The 19007-nt window shown below is 37.0% G+C and overlaps 3 protein-coding genes across 3 annotated transcripts; 2 read left to right on the top strand and 1 right to left on the bottom strand.

Annotated features, from left to right (window-relative positions):
• Positions 1–6162: 6162 nt before the first annotated feature.
• On the top strand, positions 6163–9301 carry LOC113357353 (E3 ubiquitin-protein ligase RHF1A-like). The gene is made up of 8 exons (XM_026600732.1): positions 6163–6613; positions 6929–6975; positions 7082–7144; positions 7322–7433; positions 7517–7872; positions 8283–8390; positions 8485–8848; positions 8967–9301. Exons 1-8 carry the CDS (start codon positions 6473–6475, stop codon positions 8976–8978), a joined length of 1203 nt encoding a protein of 400 aa, XP_026456517.1. The 5' UTR covers positions 6163–6472; the 3' UTR covers positions 8979–9301.
• A 100-nt stretch (positions 9302–9401) lies between these two features.
• Positions 9402–10515, top strand: LOC113357354 (agamous-like MADS-box protein AGL29). The gene has a single exon (XM_026600733.1). It carries the CDS (start codon positions 9553–9555, stop codon positions 10408–10410), a length of 858 nt encoding a protein of 285 aa, XP_026456518.1. The 5' UTR covers positions 9402–9552; the 3' UTR covers positions 10411–10515.
• A 6228-nt stretch (positions 10516–16743) lies between these two features.
• On the bottom strand, positions 16744–17265 carry LOC113359981 (heme oxygenase 1, chloroplastic-like). The gene has a single exon (XM_026603536.1). The coding sequence runs from the start codon at positions 17263–17265 to the stop codon at positions 16744–16746; it is 522 nt and encodes a 173-aa protein (XP_026459321.1).
• Between the last annotated feature and the right edge of the window lie 1742 nt (positions 17266–19007).

Here is a 19007-nt window from a genome sequence, read left to right as displayed (position 1 = left end):
CTCTTGCTCTAAATAATCTCCAGAGATTTTGAAACAATTCCACCAGAAGCTGGAATTTCGTCTAGCATAGTATGGATGCAAAAGGCACGGTCCGCTAGCCCTTCGGTCCCAGAAGTGACCCGTTATAAAAGTGCTAGTCGTTCCTATTTGCGGTCCCTGAAGTGACCAAGTAGGAAACTTTTCCATAAAAGAGTGTATCCATTTGTACACTTGTAAATTAATATTTCGTTGACTCTGAAGGTGACGAAGTTGGAGATTTATTGTTATTGTATTAGTACCATATGTGTTTTGATGTTTATCCTTTGTTTTAAGTTTTGTTTGTTTTCTTTGCTTATTTTTATAAGTAATGGATTCCCGAAGCAATCCATAAGACGTTGCCGACTCCAGAAGCAGTCCAACATGTAATTTGTCTCTCCTATAATAATCCATAAAATAGACTCCAGAAGTGGTCTATCGAAATAGTTGGATTCCATGAATTAGCCACGAATTTTTGGGTTCCCGAAGTAGCCCATGATTACGTAATGATTTTGTTAATGACTTATTAATGTCTGTCTCTCGTCTATCTGTGACAACGAATATGGATTCCTGAAGTGATCTATCCATTTTAAATAAACGATAGATATATCTGTCTCAGAAACCGGAACAATAAACACACATTTTTCGAACAATTTCTGTAACCTTGTAGAGGTTTTGAGAAATGTGAAATACCATTTTGGGTTCGGTTAATATGATAGACGACTTCGGAAGAGCGTGTATCATTTTTGTGGTATAAGAGTCATCTTTATTAACGCCTTATAATATTCCGGATTCCTGAAGAATCTGTTGAGCTTTTGATAATATTTGGCGTTACCACCTTGAAACGACAAACGAGCATTTTTATGGAGTATTTTGTTACTTCATTTATTTTTGTGCCAGAAACACATCGTAAAGAAACATAAGGCTTTCTTTTATGGGGTGTGCCATAGGAGAATTCGAATAGTCGAGTTCCATGTTGTCATTAGCCAGAAGTTTAATGACCTTTGAATTATTCATGCTCAGGCATGATCAGTATGGACACCAAAGTTCTACCAAGATGAGTAGACGATTCAAAATGCTCATGGACATCCTTTATAGAATCTGAAGCTTCTATTAGATAAGGATGTAAATTGTGTTATTGGTCCCTGAGACAATTGGTTGTTAAATTGCATTAACATTAACATTATGGTAACCCGTTGCTGAATCATCAACATTAATCCTAAGAAAGAATTCAAGGTGGTATTTGCAGGACTTATTCATCCTGCAATATGAACAATTATTTCAATACTTTAATGTATTGATAGACACATCTACTAGATGGTCTCTTGTTATATTAATGCGTGATGTTAGATTTTTCCAAACTGTTTGTGCAAATCTTGTGGTTGCGTATCCATTTTGGACTTTCCATCTAAGTCCATTTATTTTGGTGGTAAATTTATAGGCTTTTGATGCTTTGCCTTCAGTTGGTATTATATCGAGCATATAGTTAGCACATGTGCGCACTCGACATGGTTTAGTTGAGTTTTTTGCTTAAACATCTTTAGTTTATTGCTCGACCAACTATTTACCATCAATTATATCTTGGGAAGCAACCTTACAACTTACGTGTTTGTTCCATAACGTCACCTAGCTATATATGTTGGTTTCGATTCATAAGACATTTAAAACCATGTGTTGGTAATGTCTTATTGAAGATGAGACTGTATTCCCGCCGTTAGAGGGAGGAAGTAAGCCGTCAAAAAGGAACGACGTGAAATATCTCATCTCTTGTCGAGCCTGCGGCTGTTTTTGGGATACTTATTGTGTGGTTTTAATTAACACCCAAAAACTATCATGAGCAGAATTGCCTTTGAAAATCAGGCAATTATGGAACCAGAAGTTTCCAGAAATGAGATAATAATGTTTCCGCCATGATCAGGAAAACTAAAATGCCACCAGAAGTTGGCCTGGAAACCCGCCGCCAGAATTTTGGCAAGAGTAGGATTGATAACCTTAAAGGTTCTCCCACTTTAGTCAGGGGGAGAAACATCACCATAAAAGGATGGTGCAAATTATGATAACCTAAAAGGTTTTCCCGCCTTAACCAGGGGGAGAAAGACTGCCACATGAAGATGGCACGTATTATGTCGAAAAATTTAAGGACTTTTCCCTTGAAGTCATAAAGATGACAGACACCACCTAAAGGTTGCAGTAAGCAATGTCGACAATTCAACAGGTTATCTGATTAAGTATTTATCCTGATCAAACAAAGTTTGGCTGCCGCTAGATATTGGCGTGAAACTATCTCAGTTTGTTTTCTCGCCAAGATATTGGATGTAATTGAGGTGTTGGAGATTACACATGATTAAAACAGATAACTGCAGTAGCTCTGGGAAAATATCGTTCGTCACTTTCTTGAGGATGCAGACACAAGAAGTTGTCACAGCAGGTTAAATCATGCATCTCGCAATGACCAAGTCGTGTGTTAAAACACGCTTGAGTCCTGAATGAATGCCTCATATATGCCTCACAAAAGAGAATCCAATCGCTTTTATAATATGTAGTGCTCTTGAAAAGACTACAGATCGTTCTCGTAGAGACTATCGGAATATGATCCACATTCTCTAAGCTTATACCTCATTAAAATGGGGATATGATAATGCCCCTGAAGTGGCACTGGTACCAGTCTATGAAATTTTCATAAAGGTGCATGCACTATAGAATGTGTTAGATCGTATATGATTGTCGATTACTATTTACAATAATGGTTATGTACCCCTCTGCAGAGGAACATCGACATTGTGATTGGTGGGCATATAGTCTATTCCCCTCAAAATAAGGTAGAGGATGGAATCTCTCCAAAAAGCGCAAAAGATCGGATCCGACTCACACTGTAAAAATCATGAGGCATGAATATTACAGGTTGGTGTTTGAGATAAAGCGCAGAGAGAATACTATTATCGCTTTAAGCGCGATACAGGGTTTCCTGCTGAACCCCAGGATTGGTTCTGTAAAACTAAAGTATTCCCCTAATATTGATGCATTTTAGCGTGGTAGTCGTTCAAGGACTCTGATTGCATCTTGCTACGACTTATTATTGGTGATTATATTTGAATCTTTGAAGGATTCGATTTTCTGAATCAGGCAGCCACCTGACTTTGTGAACTATGTCAGGCTTGAAATCAAGTCATAATCACCATTTAGAAATGGAGAATTTTGTGAACAATCCTTTGTGTGTTTTGAGTTGTTGAAGAATGACTAAATTCCGGATAAGTTGATGATATTATCCTTGGCCTCTTAACGAGCACTTAATAGCGCTAAAATCCACGCTTGAACTAGATTTTTGAGATCTCACTGAAATCGAAATATTTGCTCGACCTGAAGTTCGAGGACATGCTAGCATAATAAAACTTTCCTGTATATACTAGAGTATCTAGTTTTGATACTCGTAATACTTATCGTGCTTCTAAATTAGCATCATTACTGGGAAGTGATCGATCCATCTGATACGTACGTTAAATTTATGGTCCAGAAGTACTATACATGGATATAATGCATGCATTATCTTGTGTTTTCTAACTTTTATTTTGCAGGTTACACTTTTAGAGGCTGAAGATGATTCTACGGTGTTTATGAGTTTACAAAAGGCCTTTCATTGTTATGCCTGAAGTTGAAGCGGAAAAATGAAATTTGGTGTGCAATGATGGAGGATTTAAATGCGAGGTGTACAATGGCGATTGTTCACCCGGCGCAAAATCTGGCAGTCAATCCTCCATAAACTGAACTTAGTAAAGCAGTTTTTCTAAAGGCTGTAAAATGTCCACACCACCAACTGCTTTAAGAAGTCATGCTTCAGGGAGAGTAGACTCGTAGAATCATAGGCTGGACTTAAACGCGTTGTACTCTTTTTCCTTCATCAAGGTTTTGTCCCCAGGGGTTTTTCTTGTCAAGGTTTTAACGAGGAAGCATATACGTGTTCAGCACCATTATCGAGCGGTGTCCGTTGTACTCTTTTCCTTTGGTCTGGTTTTGTCCCACGTGATTTTTCAGACAAGGTTTTTAACGAGGCAACATGCTCTTCGACGTCGGCATTATTCTGAATTTTGGTGGTCAGGTTTTGTCCCAAGCGGTTTTCCTGGCACAAGCGTTCAGGTTTTGTCCCCAAGTGGTTTTCCTGACGCAGGCGTTCAAGTTTTGTCCCAAGTGGTTTTCCTAACGCAATTTTTTTATGGTGGAGGTATTTCTCGGCGCTAAGGTTTTGTCCCAAGTGGTTTTCCTGGTGCGGGCACCCAGGTTTTGTTCCAAGTGGTTTTCCTGGTGCGGGTGTTCAGGTTTTGTCCTAAATGGTTTTCCTGACGCAACTTTGCCAGAGGAAGCATTTCATGACGGTGACCAACCTCACTCTAAGTTCAGGTTTTTCCTAAATAGTTTTCCTGACACGATTTCGACGACGGGAGAAAATGTGCGACTAGCATCATCACTTTGAAGCTACCGATGTTGTACTCTTCGAATGAATTTTGTCCCACTTCTAAAATACTGAAACAAGTTTTGGATACTGAATTTTTCTGCCAAGATTTTGATGAAATGACAATTCAAAACGGTGGTCATCCAAGAGGGAGTGTTATATAATGTCACCTTCTAATTGGCTGACCACCTCACGCCAAATACTGCCGCACACACTACTAATAAAGGGATGGAAAATGTGGGTAATGGTTATCATCCCATTAGAGGATAAAAATGTAATTTACATGTTATTTATAGTTTTCCACCTGTTGTGTTAAGTGGCAAAGTCTTGTACTCCTACGCATGTATAGGACTACTATAAATAGTCCTCTAGTGTCTTGTTATTACTGCGGTTTTGGAACATCAGTTTTATGAATCCTAGAGAAATGAAATTCTCTTTTCTTCCTCTCATTTATTTGATTGCAGTAATAGGGCATACATTTATCTTAACACACCATTAATTAGTGATCCATATTACGTTCAAGTATGGATGCACAAAGTTGTTGATAATACAATACCTTCTCCATTTTAGGATCAAAAATTAAAATTTAACGCAGGAGGCAGGAGTTACGGTTGGGTCTTGTTAACCGTAAGTACTCTACGGTTGGGTCCAGATAAAATCTAACCGTAAATTTTCCAAAAATCAGACTTACGGTTTGCTTCAAAAAACCGAAAACCTAACCGTGACCGGTTTATAATTAGGTGTTCCCAGTTTTACCCAGTTACGGTTGGGAGTTCATCATTACCTAGCCGTAAGTTAGTTTTACGGTGATTACGAAGGGAAAAACCCAACCATAATCCATTATGAAAAGTCAAAAAAAATTCAGTCTTTAGTTAGGTGAATCACGATCTCCATCAGAGGTATGTAAACTTTTGTTTTTCGATCATATATGGATTCACCCTCCTCAAATTTTTCACTTGGTTCAAAATCTAAGGTTTTCAAAAAATCTCGTTTTCCCTTTTACTCTCCCTTCCAAAAACCAAAACATAAATTCCAATTTTCTATGTCTTACTATGAATTAAGATCATTAATCTAATTTAGTAATTAATACTACTAGATTAGCTAATTTAGTTAAATGGTTAATACTAGCTAAATGAGGGTAATTTAGTCACTATAAAATTATTTTAGATAAGTAATTTTTGAAATTATTTATGGACGATCCGTTTTTGTCCTATTAGGTGACGCCCAATAATAACCTTCTTAGATATGACCATAAATTCATGTCTTCCAGGAGAAGTCGACAACATTTGATGAATGGTGCAAAAGTTCAAATTCTAACTCTAAATTTTTTGTTTTTCATTTGGAATCAATTTTATTCTTCGTTAACGTTAAATGCTCAGTATAGGGGTGATTTGCCCATCGAAATCGCTATCAAATCCCGTCTTTATCATTTATAAAAATGTAAATGCACGTTACAGATTGTCCTGGAAAATACATTTGTATCAAACAAACAAAATAATACCTTTTTTTGTCTCGGTAAAAAAATAAAGAAAAAAAAGCACTTGCCGGTCACTTGGCATCAAAATTGATTCACAGTGCTCTGTAGACATACCGGTGCCCGCTTCAGATCAGATTAAATTTTGTTGAGTCAGCTAAAAACAGACAACTAACTGCTCTTACCAAAATTTGGATTGTAAGAGAGAAAAAAACTGATCGGTTGAGATCTAAAACGATTAGTCAAACAATCCGACTCGGAATATTCTCTCATCTTCAACAACTTCTCTTACACTCAACTACTGCAACATCTTCTTCCACTTTCTCTCCTCTATCCTTTTTCTCTTCTCAAAGTTATCATCAAATAAAAAATTCCTTACTTTTTACTTACATCAATCATCTTCTCTCTTTACCTTTTTTATTTTATTTTATTTCAAAGGGGTTTTTCATTTCTTCTTTATTTTTTCTCTTCTACTCCTACATTTTCAATCTTGTTTCCGTTCTGTAATCCTACATTTTCAATCTTCTTTTCCCTTTGTAATGGAGGATTTCGTTACTCCCTTGAAGAGTGATCAGATGATGTTGAAACCTGTTTGTTCATTCAATGAAGAAGAAGAAGAAGAGGAAAAGGAAGATTGTAGCATTTGTTTCGAACCCTTTACCTCGGATGATCCTTCTGCTGTAAGTGTTCTAATGAAATGTGTTTTTGATCAGTTTAATTGAATCAAATTTAGTTTTTTTATGTTGTTCGTATGGGGGTTGGTTTTGCATTTGTATGCTCCTTCACATTTTTGGTGAAAACTTGAGAAATTTAGGGGTTTGACCACGTTGACCGGTGGTTGTGGATGACCTGTGGTGGTGGTTTGACCAGCGTTGCCCGGAGGTGGTGGTGGATGGTGGTGGTGATGTTTTTATTGTAGAATTAGATTATGATTGTTTTAGTGGGTACCCCAAAATCTTCAGGTGATAATTTTGGTTGGATTTGTATAATTGCAGGTGACCAGTTGCAAACATGAGTATCATCTTCAATGCATTCTCGAATGGTATAGTGAATTACTGTATTCCTCGTCCTGCACTTGTTTTCTCTAAATAAATTAAGGTATTCGTACGCTTATAGGTTGATAATTTAAACTGGTATTTTTACTTCAGGTCCCAGAGAAGCAAGGAGTGTCCAATATGCTGGCGGTTGCTTGTGTTGAAGGACTCTTCAAGGTATATTACAAACATTTCGATGGTTGAGTTTGTCAAATGTTTAAGCAACTTGAGGGTTATTCTGTGACTTGGGTTTGTATCTTAATGATTATGTGATGGAAATGGAGTTAATTTGCTTCTCAATCGCCAACTTAGCCGGTTAACGTTCTATCATTCATTTTTTTCTTAAATCATTAGCCAAGAGCTCCTTGCAGCAGTGGGGATTGAAAGGGCATCTAGATCAAGGCGTGGATCTTCCAATACACCCATAGTTCGTCAAAACTCCTTCGAGGATATAGAATCTGATCATGTAAGTCTATAAGTGTCATTAGAAGCCAATGGTCTTACATGCTTATTTTGATTTTGGGTCCTGACTGTAAATTGGATTTGCAGGTCGGATCATATGCAGTTGACTCGGAATTTGATGACAATATTATGCAGCATCTAGCGGCTTCTGCAATGGGCAGGACTCATCATTTTAGGAGGAGGCAGAACCGTCGATCTGATGTCGACCGAGACATATATCTTGGCTTTGCTTCTCCTTCAAATGGATCTGAGTTTGAGCATGCATATACAAATTCACCAGTTCGCAGTCAAAATCTTGGAAATTTGGTGTCACACGAAGCTAATTCTGCAGCATCCGTCATGGCTTTTGGAAGATCAAATCAACCTACATCAACTGTGCTGCTGTCTAGTCTACATACAGCCTCTAACATATCAGACAACAGATATGATCCTCCCAGACCAAGGTTTACTTGCAATATTTCGGCATTTCCATTATTATCGTCTCTTTTTTAGTCAAGTCATAAAATTTTATTATCTTCTCACTATTGCTTTGTAATCAGTATACCCTAACAGATACACGTTTGCATGACTGCATTCTAAATGCTATTTAACATCTTCTCTGAGTGAAATTAAAAAAAAAAAAAACATCTTCTCTGAGCTTTTAGTCTTTACTCATAGGGTCCTCACTATGTATTATACACAAGTAGTGGATATGAACTCTCTACAAGTTTCCTCGAATACCCTTTAATGTAGAGGCTACAAAAGTACAGAGTAATGGTGGGAAGATTAACTTGTGGTGGTGTTCTTTGGTTCTTTTGATTCAAAATTCGTCGTGCAAAGTCAAAATCTTAACATTTTGCTTGTTATTATTCAGTATATTTGCTGCAGAAACACCACCAACTAGTCCACAGAGATCACGGCCGTCAGACTTGCTCTCGCTTTCTGAATCCTTTAAATCTAGATTTTCTGCTGCTTCATCCAGGTAGCTGTTATAATGTCTCAACTGGATTTTCCTTTTATGGTGTCATTCTTCTTCTTCTACAAGTCTATGAAGTTTATGTGTAATTTTGTTACAGATATAAAGAATCAATCTCAAAAAGCACTCGAGGTATTAAAGAGAAGCTACTATCACGAAACAACTCAGTTAAAGAGCTGAGCAAAGAAGTTCAACGTGAGGTCACTGCAGGTATTTCTGGTGTAGCCCGGCTGATGGAACGCCTCGACCCTACCTCAAAGCGAGCTGGACCTTCTGCTGGTTCTGTTACTAGTGATACTTTGAGAACTTCGGAGTCTCTTCGTAACAGGAAGGTCATGCAAGATAGCCTGACTTCACATTCTAGTAGCAGCAACAGTGCAAAGATTGCTCAGACCACTAGCTCAAATGCTTCTGTTTTTCGCCCTAGCAACCTTTCTTCTAACCCACGTCATACTCATGTACAGGTCTGTAATTGCTAAGCCCTTTTAGATTTATGCTTTCAGGACCATTAAGCTTTCTTCATATATTCTTCTACTCTTCTACCTTATAGTTTCATGATTGCTTTTCTCTATGTATGCCCAGGATGTTCTTTGATGCATCGGGGAAAAAGATGAAGATCCAAAAAGCTTCTGAGAATTTGAAAAGGAAGCATTTAATATGTTGTGATATATATACTTGAACCGAGTAAATCAATTACCCATATCCAAAGAACTGACGCACATTTCTACTAGGATTTTCAGCAATCTTGAGTATGGGATTTTGATTTACTTCGAGTTAAATTTCGTACCAATGCCAGGAGGAATGAATCTTGTTTCCATTTTTTCCTTTTTTTTTTTTTTTTGGTAAATTGCCCTCATTTGCCTTAGTTATGAACTCAACAACACATTATGTATAAATTTCAGAAACTTTTCTTTCCTTTGTTATGAACCGACACACTCAAAACCACAGCTTGCTCCAAGATTTTTTCTTTCCTTTTATATGATTCGGCAAATGAATATTTTATGTCCACACGATGAAATTGCCATTTATGCCTCTCAAAAATGCCATTTTTGAACATGTTAACAGTTAAAATCCAACCAATCTTCCTCCAAAACTTTAGGAACACGTGTATACTATTACCAAACATAGTAAAATCTCCTAAATTCTTTTGTCTTAATTGAAATCTTAAATGGAAATTTATTGGCACACTCATATATATAGACTGGTCCATGCCAATGTTCTTACTAAACTCGGCTCTTATTTTCTCCAATTTTTACTTGATTTTCAAGCTTTGTCAGCAACTATGGTGGCGATGGCAGTGAAGAACAAAAAAGAAAGGAAACCAAGTCAAGGCAGGAAAAAGATCCCAATAAAAATGATAGAAATCAAATCAAACAGACAAGTCACGTTTACTAAGCGTCGCAATGGTTTATTCAAGAAAGCAAGTGAACTCTGTGTATTATGTGGTGCTGAACTTGCTGTTATCGTTTTCTCTCCGGCCGGTAAAGCATACTCTTTCGGAAACCCACAAGTCGATTCCACCATAAATCGGTTCCTTAGCTCACATGATAATAATAATAATCATCAACTGGCGATTCGACCGAACAATGTTCATCGACATGGATTTTCGGCGCATGAACAACAACAGCAGCAGACACAGCAACAGTATATTAAGGTTTCTAATCAGCTAGACCTTGAGAAAAAGAGAGGAGTTTTGGTAGAGAAACTGAAAAAACTTAATTCTACTGATAGCGATAAGTTTTGGTGGGAAATACCCATTGATGGGTTGAGTTTGAATGAACTAGAACAGATGAAATCAGCAATGGAAGAATTGAAGAAAACCGTCGCTAAAAGAATCGAGGAGTTGGTGATAAATGGAGCTGCTGCATCTTCTTCTCCAGTGATGATGCCGACGCCGTTCCTGAACCCGAATCCAATCTGTTGTATGAATTCATACGCAGCTGTTGAGAATCTTCCAGAAGCAAAATGCAGTATCACTGCTACTGCTACAACTGCTATTGTCCCTTATGATGATTATAATTGCTGATTTTTTTTTTATAGGTTATTCTTTTTCTTATTCTTTAGATTGGTTTTTCTTACAATGTTTTGCGCTCTTGTAAATTCAAGTTACAAATAAAACTTTCTTTATTTAGACTAGTGTAACGCGCACGCGCGATGCGCCTGCGGAAATTGATATATAGCAAAACATGATTACCAATCAAACTGCTGAAAAAGAAAGAGTTAACAGATTATTCTCAAACTGCTGAAAAAGAAAAGAGTTGACAGATTATTCGGATCCTAAATCAGGACTAACGGGGCTAAAAAAATGTAGAAATGGTACATAAAACTACATAAAGACTCTGATCAAAAACAAAAACAAAAAATCCTACATAAAGACTGCCATATACATTTCAAGTTGGTCTTTGGTTAGTACTAAATCAATTTCTAACATATACAAAAGTAGGGCTGCACACGCTTCGGTTCGGTGCGGTTATAGGTAAAACCGTTCAACTAACCGTGTTCGGTGCAGTTATCACAATTGAAACCGTAGCCGAATTGTTCAGTATTCGGTTCGGTTTTTAACCGCACCGATACTGTTCGGTTACGGTTCGGTTCGATTTTCACCTATACCCTGCACCTGTATATAAATATATTCTGAAATTCTTAATAAACTGATACTACATGCCATACTTAAATCTTGATAATATAACCATAGTCTACAGATAACCAAAGTTGAAGTTCACAAACAAGTTAGCCAAAGTCTTAAGTCTAAAAGATAACCAAAGTCTGATGAAACGAAAGTTAAAAGAAAACGATGTTGCCAATAACATAAAAAGACTGCAGTCATCCATTTGATCTTCATTTCTCAAGTTAACCAAAGCTAAAAGACTGCAGTCCATCCATCTCTCAAGCCAATCTCCTTAATCTTCATCCTTCCCCAAAATTTCTGCAACAAGAAAAACAAGAAGAAATAAGATAAGAGAAACTAACAGATAAGAAGAAAAACAACAAGAATGCAAAGAAGAATACAAACACTTGGCTGAGTATGAATTATGATTGCTGCTGTTGTTGTTACAGCAGGTGAGAAACTAACAGATAAAAGAAGATACACTCATTCAAATTTCAAGTCAAAAGAAAAGGGATTCCATTACCATCTTCAATGTTGGAATTGTCATCAGGTACATAGTCACATAGGAAATCAAGAGAGATAGGTTTCTGCAACCAGCTTTGCGTACAGAGAAGTGCTTCAACTGTCCTGGCAGATAGCGAGCTTCTCCATGGAGTAAGAATGCGTTTTCCAGTACTGAATGCAGATTCCGAAGCAACGGAGGACACTGGTATTGCTAAAATATCCTTTGCCATTAGTGATAGTACCTTAAACAACCACAACAACAAATGGTTTAAGAAAATGAAGCATCACCAAGATCGTGGTACTATTAGCCTGCCACCATGCTAGTTTAAGAAATTTATTAAAAGAGTTGATTAAGCAAATACCTTATACTTGGTACTATTAGCCTGCCACCATGCTAGAATATCAAACTCCTTGGTAGATGCTTCACAGTCATCAAGCAAATACCTTTCAAGCTCTGACTTTGGATGAGTATTGTGAACATTCATTCTTCGCCTTTTCTTCCTCGACTCAAGCATATCCTCAATGTTCTCTTCTTGCACACAAACAACCATGTCATCAACACCAGCAGCAGATGTTGAGCCAGTACCTAAGACATGAGAACAATCAATAGTAAGTAATGATGATAAAATAAATAAATAAGCAATATTAGTAATGAACTAATGATGATCAACAGTAAGTAATGATGTCACCTTCCTCTGCATTGGCATTTGAATACATGTTGTTTGGAGAAGTCCATGTATCAGTTGTGAGAGAGACTCTTTGTTTACTTTCCTTGAAGTATTTCTTCAACTTCTCTTTCTCATCTTTGTAGATGATTAAAAGATCTCTGTAAATTGTCATCCTGCTTGGCACCTTGAATCTAGGCTCCAACTGTTCACTGTATCTTCTAAACCCTTCTCCTTCTACAATTCTAAATGGAAGTTCATCTATGATGACAAACTCAGCCAATCTTCTTCTACACATATCCTTGTCATAACTTACAGCAACCAGTTGTGATGACTGTCCTGGTCTTGGAGGTGGAAACATCAAATTCTTCTGACCCTTCTGCTTCTTGTTGGGATTCTGAGGGCATGTGCCTAAATGTGTCTTCATGCTGGAAGTGCCATTTCCTCTGCTATGTGCTTGCAATTTCTTCTTACAATGCTTACACTGAGCTTGTTCTTCACTGAGCCTTACAAAGTCATTCCAAACTTTTGATCTAGTTTTCCCCTTCTTCTTCGGTACAACCTCAGGTGCAGGGTCCTGTGTAGCCTGCTCTATAGCTTGTGTTTCTTGTTTTGTAGCATCAACTTGAGGTGTTATTGACAGTGTCACATCAGTAGACCCAGCTGCACGGGATGGAGAGGGAGATGCACTTGCCATCTTGCAGCTTGATAATGAAACTGAACTTGATCCAATCATTACCCTGCCAAACAACCAAAGGTAAACAAGTTAGTTCTTACTTCTTAATACAAGCATTCATATTTCTTAAAACAATCAAGTTAGTTCTGAACTTGATAATGAAACTAAACTTCATTTGACACTGCCGTGTTACTCAGTTTAAATTAGAAATACATTTCAGAGTGCTAGCTCAGAGTGACCCTGAGTTTCAGAGTGCTAGCTAGCTAGCACTTGCAATTTCAGTTTAAATTACACTGCCACTGCACAGCAATTTCAGAGTGCTCAACCATATCAACATTCGACACCCATTAAAAATTTAAACCCCTTTTTCGAAATAATTTACATCATTCAACATTAAACCATATCAGTACTCAACCATATCAAATCACAGATCCTAAATCACTTCATTTTACATCAACTGACCTTTTTCAAAACATTTTCACAATAACAAACCCTAAGTTCAAAACATCAATCAAACAGAACAAGTCAAAATGAAGATTGAACTAGTTAGTAGTTACCTGTAATCAGACTCCTTCCTTCCCTTAACTCAAACAGAATGATAATAGCTTTCAGACTCCTTCTTGAGTTCCTCCCCTCAACTCAACCAAAACCTAAAATAAAAAACCCATGACTGTAATCAGAAAAATAAGATTTGACAAAAGAAATTGATTGATAAACACAAAACAACAAGCAAACCATTTCGAAGAAAGAAACTCTAAGTCCTAACAGAAGAATAATTAAAAAAAAAACCCTAGAAATTGAAAAACAAACAAATCAATCGAAACGAGAATGAGAAATAGAACAGGGGATCTATTTACTTACTAGATAGAGCCAAGGAGGTGGTGGTGCTCTTGATGGAGGTGGTTTAAAAGATCAAAGTGGTGGTTCTACTGGTGGTGGAGGCGACTGGGGTTTCAGACTGAAGAGCGAGAGCCGAGAAGAAGAGAAACGAGATGAAAACTTCTGAAAAAATTAGGGTTCCGAAATATATATGGTGTAGGCTTTAATCTAGACGGCTAGGATTAATCAAGATAAAAACTAATCGACGGTCCCTATTAATCGGTTTTTCGGTGCGGTTATCTTGCGGTTATGGGTAAAACCGTACACCGAACCGTAGATCTAACGGTTATTAAAATGAAAACCGTCACCGACCGTTGGATTATCGGTTCGGTGCGGTTACGGTTCGGTTATGCGATTATCGGTGCGGTTACGGTTATCGGTTCGGTTTCTGTTCAGCACTATACAAAAGTTCGAGAAGATATTTATATTCGACAATCATTTAACAGTCCACATCATTTAACTTTAAGAAGTCTGGGTATTCATCTCAGCATCAGGACCCGTTCTTTTCATGACATCCTTCAGATTTGCTCTCTAATGGCACTCCCAAAGGCCAGCATCATTGTGCAAGGATCATGATTAAACGGACAGTTCCTGGATCATATAAAAGAAGTAGATCCAAAAGAGCACTTCCTGCAATATTCACATTGTCCATCAATCCCATCCTTGCGAGATCTCATGTGCGAAATTTACAATTCCCAGGAAAAACCTGAAAAAATGACTCACCACCTCGGGAATTTGGGTAGGTACCTCACCTGAGAATTTATATTTATTGAGGAAACATAGAAAAAGAAAAGATAATTCAAATGCAAAATTATGCAAGTGCAACGTATACCTGGTGTGTCAATCACATTAACAACTTGACCATCATCCCGCATAGTTGTCTCCATTTTGCATTCAATTGTGACACCTAGGGCACAGGCCTTGCATCAAATTCCTTCCTTCCTGGGATGCTATTACCAAGAGCACATTCCATTCCTAACTCTTTCGAACAGAAGTTACAGAACTAAGGTTTTTGCTTTTCTAGATGCTGCAACGGGGACTTTGAGCTGCTCGGAAGCAGAGAGAAGCTTTGCTCCTCTTCAGACCATCTCCCAGCACTTCCATCTCACGTATAACAAACTTTCACCTAGCAGTCTACATCAACATCAACATCTCATCTTCACAACACACCACCAAGTCTCTTACAAATACTCATTGTATACACACAAAAAGAAAAAAAAAAAAATCTAATTCTGCCGTACCATAACTCATGGCCGCTTCTTGCTCGCTGATTCTAGGGCTAAGTAAAACACTATCAGCAATGAACATAATTATGCCTTACAACAACTCGCCGCCGATTCTTGCGCTATGATTCTAGGGCTGTGACGGGTGAACAAAGACTTCCTTGCCTGCCATTGCTTCAAAGAGGTATATCCTCAATCAAGAAACATAAAAGAGAACTTCTTTAACCGGTACTTTGCATGCTAATGCATATGATTCAAAAACGATAAGGGGAGAAATGCCAACTTCGCAAATCACCTTAATAATATCTTTCCACGACAGCTGCTAAAGCATTAGACCCTGTTTTGTAAGCACGTCTTAATGGAGATCACTGCCACTATCTAATTTTCGTACATCTCTAATGCACCTGCATGAAAAAGAGCAACTACTTGGTTTACACATGATATGCGGTCAAATTGAAACACATGATTATTTTATTAGGTGATTTAGGAGCATTTTGTAGAGCCAACAAAGTGTGGTTTTGAACACCTTTATTATGACTGATAACTGTCTGATGTCTACTGCACATCTCGACTTCAATGTCACAATCATTAATTGAAGTATAGAGAGACATACCAAACTATAATAAGTATTCATTTAATTTCTCAACTTTACCTCTCTTAATAAAAATCATCAGTAGCTAAAGAGTTTTGGGCTCGGAAGATACCGTGTCTCAAACAATCCCCACTATGACTAAACCATACTCGTCTAAATGTTAGCTAAACAAACAAAAAGTTACAAAATAATTTTTAAGGTATGATGCAGAGGTCTAAGAAATACAACAGGTTGAATAGAAGCACAATCTTCGGTTTTTTCTATCACGCTCTTACAATAAACATACATTGAATCGCCGATCTTCACTTTTCTCTACGAATCTTACGATAAACATATACAGAATCTTCAATCCTCAGTCACCAAATGTATGAGAATTAAGTTGAAACTCAAATTTGAACATGTTTTTTTCTGTCAGGAAAATACACAAACAACTGAACTTCACAAATTTTAAAATCAAAATTCACAAATTTAATGGGTTCTTTGAAAGTGAACACGGATATAAAACATACATTTGCCAAAATTATAAAGAATCGAAAAAAATGGCAACTGAAATCCGGAAACAAAATTCAAATTTTAGGTCAAATAGGAGTAGAAAATTGGTGACAAAAATTCATAAATTTGAACGAATAAGATTTGGACTTACTAACCTTGATAGCTGAACACACAAATTTGATATATAAAAAACGTGCTCTCTCGTACCCGTTGTTGTGCCGTAGCCGGCAGCTCAGTTCACAGTTTAGGTGTGTTCGAAGAGTAAGAGCACAACAGAGAAAACGAAGATGAAGATAGATAGTTTAGTAAAAGAAATGGATGTGCGAGGTTATTTTTTATCCTCACTAAGTGAAAGCTGTCACAAGTTTCTCAAAAAGTGAGACGGCGGCACACCGGAAAGACAAACAAATGAGATTACAAGCTATTAGGCCTCCCTCGGCGGTACAATATATATATATATATATATATACGAAGCACAAGATCGGTATGTTAAGAGAGGAGAAACTTGGTCGACATATTTTTGCATCATTGCGCTAACATCAGTTGCAAGAGTTGAAAAGAGAACTCAAATGATTTTTCAGTTTCTTCCAAACAATGGTTTTTTTCTTCTCTACTCCAATATTTAGCGACTTTGTTCAGTTTCTCCCTCACATTCTGCAACTGCTGGCAAAGGTTTCCATCCCACTTATAGAACTCCAGTTCCTTCTTATCCAATATCTTCTACGCAACCTTTTTACCGATCATCCGGCCTCCTGCGGTATGTGCAAAATAAAAATTATAATAATGACAAAGGAAAGCTTGAGGATCCTTCACAGATAGTTCTTCAAGATACTGCGAGTAAGATAAACTTAGAGCAGACGGTTTAGAAATTGTGTGGCCTTTATCTTTGAACCCCTTTAAATCTTTACCCAACGCTTCTGACCGTTCGAGTCCCGTATTCATGAAATTGCCGTATAAAGATGATGAATTCGCAGTTTTTTGACCAATAATAGTATTCTCGAGCGTGTCGTAAATCATTTTGTTATCCACTAAGAATTGAAGATACCCTACAATAGAGGGTTCCCATTTTCTCCAAGGCTGTCCTCGTGGTTCTTTCTCTCCTTCTTTTGCTTGATCTTTTGTGTGTAATTTCATAGCAACAGCTCTCATTTCCTCCACAAATTCTTTCTCTTCTATCCGATACATTTTTTTCTGTTTCTCACAAGCTGTTTTTGCTGGAATTGCAAATGTAGTTGAAGCCATGTTCCCTAAAAAATGTAGTTTAAATTTGTCTGCTCAGCTTGAAACTTTGTGTTTTTGGTGAAGTAGGCTGTGTTAGACAATTAAGAGCTTGATTTATAACCTGCCTCGTCGGCAAAACTAATATTCTACTCCCTCCGTCCCTAATTAGATGACCTAGTTGTAGTTTGCACAATTTTTAAGACAAGAATGTTAGTAAAACTTAGAAATGATTTATCTCTTAAACTATATCTCGGTTTTTCGTAAATTTTATACCGTTGAAAAATATTTTAAAACACCAACGTAACAAATATAAACATAACTATCAAACTATACATATTTCTTATAGTAACAAAAATAGATCACCTATTTATGGGACAAAACTTAAAACCAAGTAAGTCATCTAATTAGGGACGGAGGGAGTACGATGTAATTATACATCTCTTATGAGTTTGGTTAAGCTTGTTCATTAAGAATTGGTATTAATACATCATAACGTAGTTGACTTGGTTTTTAATTTACAAAATGCAGATCATCACAACAGATGGTGTAAGCAGACCATTGGATTGGAGAACTAGAGCATCTCCAATGGAACTAGAAAAACCTTTTAATAATTAGGCCATATAAAATTTATTAAAAGTTTTTTCAAAATCACTTGTCCAAGGAATATGGGATAAGATGTAAGATGATTCGGCATGGTACTTATCAACACATCTTCTGGCTCATCCTCTAATTGAAGACTAAAAGGAAGTGAGCAATCCTAATCGTATTGTTAGTCACTATTATAACTGCAAAATAATAAGTTACTAACAACCAATAAGATTTTACAACTAGATGACCAATATAATGAAATAGTTTTAAGTAAAGTGACCAATTTTTGAAATTATAATTAAGTGATTGCTTTTTTGAATAACTAGATTACTGCTTCAGCAGTGCTGGGATGACCAAAGTAGGGGGCTTGTTTTTGGTGACACAATTTGTAACAGCTTTTGCAACAATATTTGTAACATGATTTTATAATATTTATAAGCGTTATATTCCTGTAACATTTATATTGTAACAATTGTGTAACATAATTTGTAACATTTCTGTAACAGTTTTAGGTCTGATGGCCGAATTTCGTTGGCAATCAACGATCAGGATTAAAATTAAAAGTTTAGGTGACGGTTTTTTGACCATTTTCATGCCCTATTAGCCGTCAATTGGGTCGACTTCCATTCGTTTTCATCGCTCCTAACCGTAGTCGGGGACGATAACTCTCCGGTTGTTGACTCAATTTCGAGAAAAAACAACCAATACACATTCAATTGAATCGATTAAAAATGAAAAAAAAAAAGTGTTGCAAGCAATGCATTTTTAGGCCCCATGGTGATAGTATAGAAGGGACTCCCTTCGGTCGTCCCGATTATATAAAATAGCCGAAATTAACGCTTTCCGTCCCGTTTTTCCAGAAAACGTGTTAGTTATATTGGCTAGTAAATGACATTTAAACCCTTCAAATCAACAAACTAGGACTGAGTTATGAAGTAGTGGATAAGTTCAGAGTTAACTAAGTGACCCAACACTGTGCAAAAACGCGTCAACAGATTAGATCTGCTATAAATCAAAACCCGAATATTCAAAATCCCCAATGTTAGAGCATTGCTCGGTTGAACTCGCATGCGTTGCTATATCAAGCATGTTAGTCAATATTAGTGATCAAAACTATATGTCTTGATTTCTAGTATACTTATGACTAAGTCTCGGTCTAGGATAGTTAGGAATAG

The sequence above is a fragment of the Papaver somniferum genome, chromosome 3 (genome assembly GCF_003573695.1).
Source record: "Papaver somniferum cultivar HN1 chromosome 3, ASM357369v1, whole genome shotgun sequence".
Lineage (NCBI taxonomy): Eukaryota > Viridiplantae > Streptophyta > Magnoliopsida > Ranunculales > Papaveraceae > Papaver > Papaver somniferum.
This window is presented reverse-complemented; position numbering and strand designations above follow the sequence as displayed.

Excerpts from the sequence above, each read along its gene's own strand:
- LOC113357353 (XM_026600732.1), top strand. The coding sequence starts at position 6,473 with ATGGAGGATTTCGTTACTCCCTTGAAGAGTGATCAGATGATGTTGAAA. Across the intron at positions 6,976-7,081 it reads CTTCAATGCATTCTCGAATG|GTCCCAGAGAAGCAAGGAGT; the intron begins GTATAGTGAATT and ends TTTTTACTTCAG. Across the intron at positions 7,434-7,516 it reads AGGATATAGAATCTGATCAT|GTCGGATCATATGCAGTTGA; the intron begins GTAAGTCTATAA and ends TTGGATTTGCAG.
- LOC113357354 (XM_026600733.1), top strand. The coding sequence starts at position 9,553 with ATGGAAATTTATTGGCACACTCATATATATAGACTGGTCCATGCCAAT.
- LOC113359981 (XM_026603536.1), bottom strand. The coding sequence starts at position 17,265 with ATGGCTTCAACTACATTTGCAATTCCAGCAAAAACAGCTTGTGAGAAA.